Raw genomic sequence first — 11,660 nt, 5'->3', positions numbered from 1 at the left:
CCAGTTTTACTTCTAATATTTTGAATATTGACTTAAATCCAGTTAATCTAACCAAACCTAGGTATGATCTAACAAAGTTAACTTCAAAAGATTAAAAACAAAAAAACAAAAACAAAAACAAAAACAAAGGTATTTTGTAGAACATAATAGACTTAATCTCTTTTCAAGTAGTGAGTCAAGCCCTAAGCAAGTCTAATCTCAAGCATTTTCCAACAACCAAGCCTAACAACATTCAAACGAGACAAAACATGGAAAGTTGGTGATGGTGTGGAACTTGTTCGGACATTATAATCAAGAATTGGAGGCGGATGCATCATGCATTTAAGGATCACATTATTGAAAATTTATCTTCAAAAGTCATTCATTTTCATGATCCTCTAAATTTAGAAAGAAAAGAATGTCCACATTAAATGGTTTATGGGACTGCAAAAGGGTTTGGGAAACAAATTAGGAGTTTTAACAAAACTCTAATGGTTCTGCTTATTTGGTCTCTCTTGACACGGTGGTTAGAATATTCTTCATGTGTTATATAATTAGACAAAGTGAACAAGAACAAAATTACATTTGTCACATTGTTATGAGCAAGAAAAGTGTGTGATGTTGCAAATTCGACAGATATATTATGCGATGAAGCATGAGGTGATGAATTGTATTTTACTATTTTATTCAATTTTGTTGAGACACAAATACTCTCTTTTTTTCTTGGCGAATTATATGTACTTGAGAGATGGGGAGATTGACTTAAGGTGTACTCAGTTTTGAGTGATGAAACTAACCTTACAAAAAAGCATGAGATTGTCACTATGCCTCAGTAAATGTATTTGGAAATAAGTGAATTGAACATGCACTTCACCATGTTTCCTTCATAGTTAGTTTCTATGTGTGTATACAAGTCTATATTATGTTTCAGAAACTAGGCATGGAACAAGAAAATATAATATTACCTTGTAATTCCATTATCCCGCCTATCCATCCAGTGCAAGGTTGTCAGAACCAGGGATATACTTGCCTTTCAAATGCTTCCATTGTATACAATAAGAGAGGTGAAGGTGAAGGTGAAGATTTCTGCAATGACTAATTAGTTTGGACAGGATAGGGTTTCCCATGAACATGATCTGTCAGAATAATCCCACTCGAAGAGTATCGCCACAGAGAAGAGGCAATAATTCATCTTGATGTCACTCCCTTGCTTCGAGATCCAGAACTGAGGTTTTGGCTGGGAACCAAAATCATCGTTGGACCATCCAGGAAGGTAACATGACATTAGTTACAGAGAAGGAAACATTTTTGTGGCACGATGATGAATGGTAACGACATACCAGACCCTGAGGTTGTCAATTACATGTCAAGAAGTGGTATTAGTATAGACGTGCCCTCCAATAAGGTTCTGGTGAGTGTAAACACAATGCAGAAGAGAAGCATATTAACGGTTGTGATGATAAAGCATTTGAAGATCCTTGCAGTGAGTGCATATCCATGGTGACAAAGGAGGGTCCAGGCAGTAGGAATGGATACATCGAGTCTCGCACAGATGACATCTAATGAGTAAATCCTCAGGTTCCCGGCTACGGCATTCACAACACACTGGTCCAAATGAGGGCTGTTCAAAAATTAAAAACTAACAATTGAGAATCATATCCAAAGAATCCTGATTGTATAAGAACGAAAATGAATACCTACAAAATCTTCAGAAGAATAAGAAGTTCAAGACAGATACTTCTACAATAGAACCCTGTTCATGCAAAACACTAACAATTGTCGGCTAAACTTTTAATGGTTCTACACAACTAAACTTCGAAAAGTTTTTCTTTCACTTCCAGTATAGATATTGTAAAGAAAAATTCAACAAATAGAGATTCTTAAATGCAGAGCCTTGGTGACGGTTTCAATCAGAGTACACATAGAACTATATACAAGTCTATCATTTTCTCATGTACAAGATATGATAATTCAAATTCAGTATGATAAAAAAGAGCTGATGTGACAATTATCAAAAACTTGGCGTATAATAGAATAATAGGCATTCATAGATTCCATGTATTTTTAATCTCCATTTCACTTGACGATGAATTATCAAATCTTATACACTTACAATTCATAAGAGTTTAAATTTGTGAAAATCATCAGGCTCTGAAGGCAAAATCATTTTATCTATCGCAAAGCTAAAGTTTCTATATGATTATCATGGAAAACATTCGACATGATTAAGCATCTACACTCATGAACCCAAGGAAATGAAATGAGAATTCCGCGTTTTAATTTTTTGTAGCTTAGATGATTTATCTAGGCTTAACCCCCATTCGGCAATATGGAGTAAGAGGGTTTAGGAATCTGACACAGCCTGGCTGTATTTTAGTCCAGTAAACGTGGAATTACTACGCTAAAATGCAAGAAATTTGTGATAGTATTAACAACGGCAACTGATTGGAGTAGTGGGACATGTATGCCATCATGACCAAGGACAACAGCATGGTAATTATCCTGATTAAGAATTTGACTAATAAGCTGAACGTAAAACATACAAACACTTACCACGGAACCAAATTTATTTTGTTCTTGAAGCATACCAAAGAAAACATCTACTGTTGATGAGGCATGCGGTATAGTTTGAGAATAAATTTTTTGATCAGAGGTGGCTGCATCCTCCACCTTTGTTATGATTGAAAAACCAGCCTTGCACAGAGGACAGGTTGAAATTCTTCTCCTGGAAGCCTAAATGAAACATCACCATCAGCAGCAGAAGTAAAATTTTCAACCATAATCCTCCGAAGGGTAAAGAGAAACACATAAAGGCAGAGAAATGGAAAAGTTATCAATTGGCACCTGAATTCTAACAATCCAAAAGATCTCACTGCAAAGAACAAGTAAACCCAAAGATGCTTGAGACAGTTAATAAATATAATTCATTATCCTTTTCATTTCAGGGGAAAATTATTAATTTGGGCAACTTATACTTTCAGATGACAAAGGCATCCCTTCAAAAGCAACAAGCAAGAAGAATGTGTGAAAATTGGATTTGGCAAGAAAATTGATAAAGTACAAACTACAAACATGACAGGATAGCAAAGTGTTTGGTCCATTATAAGTGTCGCAAATCACAACTCAATGAATCAAATGTTTTTATACGACATTTAAACAAGTTTATTAGTGAAAACAGAACGTAGTAATTAGACAGGAAGAAAATGCATACCATGTGGTTAGCCCATTCTTGAATGCATGAATAACAAAATCGATGACCACATGGCAACACACCTCTGGTTGAACTAAATTCTGTCCAACATATAACACATGATAACTCTGCTGGAACAGGTAATCTGGCTACAGATTCAAACTGATCTATATCTTTAACCTTTGCATTTAAATTCTCAGCAGCAGAGCCAGAGCTATCTGCTATTTCTGATGCAGTCAGTGCACCCTCAGGACATGAATTTGAATACTCAGAAACAGGTAAGTGATTCCAATGTGTTCCCTCTTCAATGTCATCCAAAGACTCAACTGCTGAACCCCTATTATTAGTCACAGCAATATCAGATGTTACTTCAGCTTCAAATATATCAAGTTTCCTTTTGCAACCTGTACGTTTAGCTGTTGATTTACTGTTATTGTTCGTATAAAGTCTAACTGGATGCCACTCTTGGTCAGAATCAGAAAGCACAGTTTCCAAATTGTCTCTGGCAACATTTTTCTTCATAAGCCTTCGACCTTTACGAGAAGGCTCAGCCAAAGCGCTTCCAGTATTGCTAAAAGTATGCCTCCTTCCTCTCACGAAATGCATATTAAGCACAATATCTGACTCTTCATGTCTTGAAGAATTATAACTTGAACCTCCATGCTATTAAAACGAAAAACAAGAGAAATTTTTGTTCAGTAAATCAAATGTTTCCTTGTGATAAAGGAACAATCAAACAAAAAGTCTAACAGAAAAAAGCTCATAAAAACATATAAATTGCTTTCGATACAATAAAATCATTCAAAAAAAAAAAACAACAATGATCCTTCGCAGACTAAAAGAGAACGTGACTGTGGACTTCATGCAGAAACAGGAAATAACAGGCCTGTGCTTACAGAAGACAAGGTGGGTAGGCAATGAAGAAAGCTACATTGTCCCACATAAAACCAACAAGACTGTCCATGCCGCGTGTAGTCCGGACCATAAACAGGATTTTAAAGTTTTTCTAGTTAGACTTCTAATCTTGCAGAATTTGATTATGCCCTGAATGACACCCTACTCTAAAAGCAGTTGGCTTCAGATCAACAAGATTACTTTAGTTTCTGGCTACCTCATTTTTCAGTTGATTTATTTAAGCTTATAATGTTCTACTTGATCCCTATATGGATCATTTTTTCATTCCTCTTTATCACTTAAATAATGTACAATTTGTTTTGGGGAAAAAAGAGATAGTAATGCCCTAGGGCATAGAGTTTAGAAGTTTCCAAGGCTAGAATTTCATATTCAGCTCAATTACACAAAGTTGTCAAGACATTAACGGAAAAGAGAGCCAAGCACATCAAGAAAACTACAGCAATAGGAACAAGTTCAACGGATGGATCTGGATGAGTACATGAAGCAGGGAGAATTTTGATTGAATTCATTACCTCCAATCCAACTAGCCCAGAAAAAGTAGGGTCCTGATAAAAGCATCTGCTACTTGAACAGTTTTCCTGCTTCGAAGGTTTTTTTGCCTTTTTGAGCTTTGATTTATATAAATTACTGTTGTTTTTCCCAACATCAGGAACCAAACTCTGCAGTTAAATTCCATGTAACAAATCAGTGCTGATTGTTTGACTCTCAAATCACTAAATAGACCTACCCAAATCATTCACTGAAATATAAAGGCTTGTATTAATGTACTGGAAGTTAGAAGAATGGATAATATTCTCAAGTGTGTGTTATCTATAAATAACATGCTGACACAAAAAGGATAGCAGAAACTCTTCTTTGGAAAGTCAAACCATAAAGGACAAAGAAAGCTAGCATTTCAGTTATGCTATGTTCAATCTTGAATAATAGCCAAAGTATAGATAAGACAAAATGAAATTGAAGGGCCAAAATTATAGGAGACTCTACTTCTGAACACGAAATGAGGACCATAAACATAAGCCTAATGCTAGGATTTCAATCTGGGTGGTCCTTCTGCAAACAAACTGTTGCTACCACACTCAAAATGCTAAAAAAAAATAAATAGAAATAGAAAGTATGAGACACACTGCTAGCGCGCCTTCTTGAAAGGTCAGGGTTCGAGGAGCTTTCTGTTGAGCTTTTACTGAAACATAAACTTTCTAATTTAATACAAAAAGAATCACTCCTTTTCATGTCATGGTTTTCCTTTTCAACTGATTCGATTTCTCTATTAATTTAACTTGCTTAACTTGTCTTTATTTATGTTTCTCATGAACAGCTTGTTATGCACATCTGTGATGCATATGCTTAGATGCATAAACTGAAATAGTAAGTATAATGGCAAATCAATTGATTACTTAACATGCATCGTTGATCATAACAATATGCAATTAGCTCCACAATTTATGTGTCTGTGTGTGCACGTGCATGCCAGAGAGAAAGAGAAAGGTTTACCTTTACATCATTCAACAAAAAGGAATTACTCCATGCTGCAAGGCCAGAATCTTCACAATCCACATCAACTATTCGTCTTTCAGAGTCCTCACAATTGTTGGATTTGTCGGACAACGGTTTTCTCTTCTTATTCAAGGACCCAAGTTTATCAACGTTTGGGACGTCCAAGACTAAAGGCCCCACTTCTTGTCCACTGCAAAGAACAAAAAACTGCAAGCATAAGGTCAAAGTATTTTACAAACGCTAATTGAACATGCAGGAATCCATGATTACTAAAAAGAATTAAAAAAAATCTCAGTAAGAACAAGAACGTGTTGTGCATTAAAATAGGGATGCATAGCCATAGCCATACCTTTCCAACATGTAAGGATACTCCGGAACACGTTTTCCTTGCTTAACACATTCTTCGACCCATCGATGATTGACAACAAGAGTATCAAACTTGCTGGCTAGCTCATATTTCCTCCCTTCAAATTTCCAACATACCTAATAATATCATCCAAATAATTAAAATTAAATAAATCACCAAACTATTAGGTTAAACCTAATTCATGATCACTAGATTTTACCAAATGTGTAGTGGAATTTGACATTGCACCAACATAACTCGCACCAGATTGAGAGATGAGCTTAATTAGGTTAAACCTCTCGGAGCCATGGTAACCGCTAACAGTTGCCACCACAGATTCCATACCTTCTTCAATACTCCTATCATCGATCAAAAATCACAAAAAACATGACATTGAAACACTAATACTAATACTAATACTAATAGCGATCTAGTGAAAACCTAAAAAAGAAAGTATACAGATTTCAATTAGAAACTAAACAATGATCAAGCTCTTAATTGCACGTTATAGCTTTTTTAGCTCCAAATTGAAAGGATAAAGCAAGTAAAAATCGAAAGAGAGATTTCACCGTTTCGGTTAGAGAGGAGACAGCGTTGAGACTAATCGTTTATGTCTTCTGTTTCATTTGCAGGGAGACACAGCGAGAGGGCGAGAGAGGAGTGGTTTTGCTTGCCGGGAAATGAAAATTTTGAATTCTTAGGACCTGCGCCTTTGATGGGCCGAGTCTGATTGGGCCTTATAAATGTTCGATTCCTTTTTACATTTTTTTTTTTAACCGATTTAGGGTCAGAGTTCATGAATCCTTTTCAAATATAAAAATTAAATTTATTTTTTCACAGCATGTTGAAACGTGATTGTATCTATATTTTTTTAAATTTTAAAAAATAAAATTTTATTAAAATTTTTTATATTCTTAGATTTTTTAATTTCAAAATAATTTTAAAAAATAAATAAATATTATTTTAAAATATTTCTAAACTTAATTAAATTTTTAATTGGACTCATGATTAAATCAAATTAACCCATTAAAAATTTTTATGTAATTTTGTTTAATATCCACTTAATTTAATATTAAAATTATATTGTCTTATTTAAATCTTTTTAATAGTGCCATTGAGTATTCAAAATTGTCAAAAATTCATTTTGGTCTTTTCATCTTACATTTATGAATCTAGATCCTTATTCAGAATGTTTATGTCAAAACAAATAGTTTGCATTTTTATATTTTATTATTATTATTATTTATAAACAAAAAATAATAATTTTAAAAACCCAAAATTGTGTTATTACATGGTATTTTTGGATAAAAATAAATTAAAAATTCCTCAAAAAACCATACTTTATAATTTTTCAACTATTATAGTGTTAGCTAGATTATGAGTTGGGCATAATGCAATGCATCGTCTAGCCTAGTAGATGATAGGTTTCCTATTTCTTTCTTTCTTACTTTTTAAATAAGAATATATTGTTTGCCTCTTATAAAAGAAAAAACAAAACATATGGCTATGGAATGCAGGCTTCATCCAGGCCACATATCTAGGCTTTATTAATAGCTTGACATGATGGGTCATTCAAGCCCGTGCACTTGGCTTATATTTTTAAATAAAAACCTTTTAATATTAAGTTTTATTTTTTAATAATTAATTAATTAATTTTAAATATTACAATAATAATAACTTAACTTATAGGTTTAGTAATTTAATTAAAATTTACTGTAATTGATCTAATACATTTATATCTTAATTTTTTTAACAAAAATAAAAGATATCAACTTTATTTTTTTTTTAAAAGCTATATTTTTTGTAGTCAATATTAATTTTTTTTCCATCATATAGTTACAATAAAAAATGATATTGAGTTTATTAAAATCCACAACTCAAATCATAAATTTGATAATTTAACTCAACTTAATTATAATTAATCTAATATATCTATGCCTCAATTTTTTTTAAATGTCAACTTCAATATTTTCTTAAAAGTTAAATTTTTTATTTTATTAGTCAATCCGGTTGCTTAATCTAAGCCCACAAATATATACTTTTTTTAAGGTCGTAATAAGTTGGGGCAATTAAGCTGGCGAGCTTGGATTAACTTTCTTTTTTTAAAAAAAAAATCCTTAAACAATGGGTTTTTTATGAATTTTTTTTAATTTTATTATTACATAATGAGTTGATTTTAAATCGAGTTTTAGTTTTTATCATATAATTAAAATAAAAAATATTATTAAACTCATTGGAATCCAAATCACAAGTTAAACTAGTTAACATCAGTTGATTGGAATCAATTCAACACATCATTGCCTCAACATTAAAAATAAATAAAATGTTAGCTTTAAATTTTATTTTTTAAATTAAATTATTTTTTATCAAACATTTATGTTGTTTTTAAACTAGAATATTTGTTTTTTTTATTTTTTATGTTATTTTTATTGTTTGATTTTTTATTTTATTTTTAAACTCGTAAAATAAAGTGGATCATAATAAATAACTCCTAAATAATTTAATTTGAAATATGTACTTTGAGAAGGACTTCAACTCAGAGTTATCAAGTTTGATTCGCTGGAACTTCAATAACAATTCCACAAAATGTTTTTAGTTAAACCTCATGAAAAGTAAAGTATAACTAATAATTCTCACAAGCCATCCTATGAAGTAGCAAAAAGCCTTCTGCCTTATCCTCCTTCGAAGAACAAAACCTTTCCCTGTAGAATAAGGGAAAGAGCACTGAACACCTCTACACTGGCAATATCTACTGTTTATTACCGCAATCAACAACATTTTTACCGATAAGTGAGCTAGAAGCATCACTCAACAGAGAACAAAAATCAGATCAAGATCAAGGATCGATACTATTTAGGAGTAGGTTTTCTGGATGGGATAAATTGCATCATTTCTAAAAACCCAACTGGGGTGAAGGCTTCATTTTGATTCAGTTTGCTACCTTTGATGCTACTAGCTGGCTAGCTCTGTGTCACACACCGGCCTACACACCTGGCCAATTCAAAATAGGCATTGTTTGCGTGTTAAAATGTGTCTGGTATTATAGTTATTATTATATTTATAATTTGAAAAAAATATTTTATAAAAATTATTTTAATTTAAAGTTAATTTGAAAAAATATATATTTGGTTAAAATTATAATTAAAACTGAGATTAAGTAAAAAATAGTTTAATGTGCTTGGTTTAAAAAATATTTTTCAAATTTAGATTATAAAATAATATATATATATATATATATATATTGATTGTTTTTAATTTAAATATTGTAGATTTAACTATTGTTATTATATCATGAAATAAATAATACTTTATAAAAAATATTTTATATTGTTCCATTAAATTATCAACAATTCCATCACATATGAAATACATCCGACAAGGATTATAGTTTCATTGGTTTCGTAAGCACGCAACAATATCAGGTAAAATATTATTAGAAACAAAATTGGAATTGTGATCAAATTCTACAAATATTACGTCATCAAGAGACCTCCTTCTAATTTATATAGTGTTTTTGAATAATGTGAAAAACTAGTTTTTCGAATAAAACATAATTAAAAAAAAAATTACTGTGACAGACCCGATTCAATACATTTTTATAGCTTTGGATCGAGACCAATCTCCACTGTTCAAGCAAATAAAACTTACTTCTCATAAGTTGAGGTTCAACCTCAGTTATTAGGTGGGATCCATGTGAAAAAATATATAGTTTGGATTAACCAAACACTTTAATTCAGCTTTTGTTTTGTGTTGTTGTTGTTGTTGCAATGCCAAACAGGCACTTAGTAGAGTTTTAAAGTTGATCCGGTCCAAGGTCCAAGTTATAGATTTTGATCGGGTTATTGGATCATCCGAGTTAATTCTGATTTATTTTTTAAAATTAAAATGATATCGTTTTATTTAAAAAAACAAAAGTCAATAGGTTATAGTTAAGTTTTTGACCGGGTTTTACTAGGTCACCCTAAATTTTGACTTTCTTTGTTTTTTTGTTAAACCCGGCCCAATTCCACCCTAAAATTGGTTGGGTCTTAAGTCGACCAGTTGAACTGGCCCGATTTCAAAACTATGCATATTATGCTTATTTCTTTATATATTTATTTGTTGACCTGATTTCATGCGATCAAAGGATCACTAGAAAGTCAGGCCATATATTTTTTTTATTAAAAAACTTAATTTTTATTTATTGTTGTTTTACCTTGATACATGTTAAATCTACCAATAACCTTAAATAATTCAAAAATCAATTTGAAAAATCAAAATTAACTTAAAATATATTAAAAAAGCCTCTCAAGCTTAGATATGTACCATTTCAAGTGATAGGAAAAATAAAAAATACTTAGATAAAACTTTCATCATCAAATGAAATATATTGATATTAAAATCAATGTCAACAAAAATTCTCTTTATAATTCGATTGAAAAAAAAGAAAAAGTAAAGTTTTATTCTACAATTAAAATTTTGAAATATTAAGGGATAAAAAACTATCATTTAAGAAGTAAGAGAATTGAAGTGAACTTTTCATCCTATTTTTATAAATTGCCTTCCATTTTCTCTTGCCTTTTCATTTTAGTACTGTGTCTTTAAATCATGCATTTGCTCAACAAATCTGCTTAAACTAGCCATCAACTTGGCTTATAAAGGCATAATTAAAAAAGAAGTTGAGGGGATAAAAATACCCTGAACTCTATCCCAAATCCACTGTGCTCTATGTTTGGGCTAACCAATATTTTCATCGTCCTTTTTAGTGTTCGTTAATAATATGTGACACAATAGTGATTTTTAAGTTCTATAGAATGTTTATCAACCAGTTTTATAATTATTCATTGAATATGTCTAAATTCCTATAGTTACACCTATAAAATATTATTATTTATTATAATAATATTTTATATTTTTTAATTTAACCTTTTAATAACCTTTTTTTTATTTTTTTATTTTTAGGTTTATCCTTTAATATTTGGTTGTGTTTAAGAATTGTCCTTTATATTTTTGTTTCAATTTTTTTATATATTAGGTTATTTACTGATCTCATAAAATTAGTTTTTTGAAAAAACTTCAACAATATATATATTGGTAGTGAGATTTCATAATTTTTTATTTAATTTTTATGAATTTATCTCAATCTTATAATTCATATAACGAGTTTCACATGTTAGATCAGGTTAATTTAGGTTGCTTTTTGGGTTGCTTTTTCTAATTACTTTTTTTATTTTTTATTTTAATATTAGATTGGTTGGAAATTGGGTTTCATGATTTTTCTCAATTTGTTTTCTATAAAATTATTCTAATCTCATAACCCAAATCGTAGATTTGACATGTTAACTCTCTTAATTTTTATTTTATTTTTTAATTAGGTTTTGTAATTTTTTTAGTTGCTTTTCATGAGATTATCTCATTCTCAAAACCCAGGTCTTAGGTTTAGCGGATTAATCTAGGTCTATTTAATTTTTTTATCCTTTATTAATTGGATATATATATTCAATTTTACCCTCCAATAACTATATTTTCTTTTATATATATATATTAGTTTTATTTTTTAATAATAAATTATTTAAAAATTAAACTTTATAATTTATTTTCAATTTGTTTTGCCTTCATGTTATGACTTTTTTTAAAATTTTAATATTCAACAATATATGTTGAAAATGAAGCTTCATCATTATTTTTTTCATGTCTCCACTCCCCAATCGTCTTTTATTTGTTTATGTTAGGGAAAAGAAAGCAGACACTAAAGCC

General features: G+C 30.6%; 1 protein-coding gene across 3 annotated transcripts; it reads right to left on the bottom strand.

The window, feature by feature from the left end:
• Positions 1 to 736: 736 nt before the first annotated feature.
• LOC105141284 (zinc finger (C3HC4-type RING finger) family protein / BRCT domain-containing protein) lies at positions 737 to 6,623 on the bottom strand. Of its 3 annotated transcripts, XR_845334.1 has the most exons (9): positions 6,494 to 6,623; positions 6,145 to 6,283; positions 5,928 to 6,061; positions 5,576 to 5,768; positions 4,597 to 4,743; positions 3,191 to 3,832; positions 2,533 to 2,712; positions 1,374 to 1,600; positions 737 to 1,189 (listed from the first exon to the last, which is right to left on the bottom strand). XR_845334.1 is itself a non-coding variant. In XM_011048468.1 (8 exons), the coding sequence occupies exons 2-8, from the start codon at positions 6,265 to 6,267 to the stop codon at positions 1,424 to 1,426; spliced, it is 1,596 nt and encodes a 531-aa protein (XP_011046770.1). In that variant the 5' UTR covers positions 6,268 to 6,283; positions 6,494 to 6,623; the 3' UTR covers positions 737 to 1,423. The 3 variants fall into 3 exon arrangements, 2 of the variants coding, with proteins under 2 accessions (XP_011046770.1, XP_011046771.1); XM_011048468.1 differs by having other exon boundaries at positions 737 to 1,600; XM_011048469.1 differs by lacking the exon at positions 4,597 to 4,743 and having other exon boundaries at positions 737 to 1,600.
• Between the last annotated feature and the right edge of the window lie 5,037 nt (positions 6,624 to 11,660).

The sequence above is a fragment of the Populus euphratica genome, unplaced genomic scaffold, assembly GCF_000495115.2.
Source record: "Populus euphratica unplaced genomic scaffold, PopEup_1.0 scaffold117.1, whole genome shotgun sequence".
Taxonomy (NCBI): domain Eukaryota; kingdom Viridiplantae; phylum Streptophyta; class Magnoliopsida; order Malpighiales; family Salicaceae; genus Populus; species Populus euphratica.
Note: the sequence above shows the minus strand (reverse complement) of the source record. Positions and strands in the feature narration are given on the sequence as shown.

Excerpts from the sequence above, each read along its gene's own strand:
- LOC105141284 (XM_011048468.1), bottom strand. The coding sequence starts at position 6,267 with ATGGAATCTGTGGTGGCAACTGTTAGCGGTTACCATGGCTCCGAGAGG. Across the intron at positions 4,744-5,575 it reads TTTTGTTGAATGATGTAAAG|AGTTTGGTTCCTGATGTTGG; the intron begins GTAAACCTTTCT and ends ATTTAACTGCAG. Across the intron at positions 1,601-2,532 it reads AAAATAAATTTGGTTCCGTG|CCCTCATTTGGACCAGTGTG; the intron begins GTAAGTGTTTGT and ends ATTTTTGAACAG.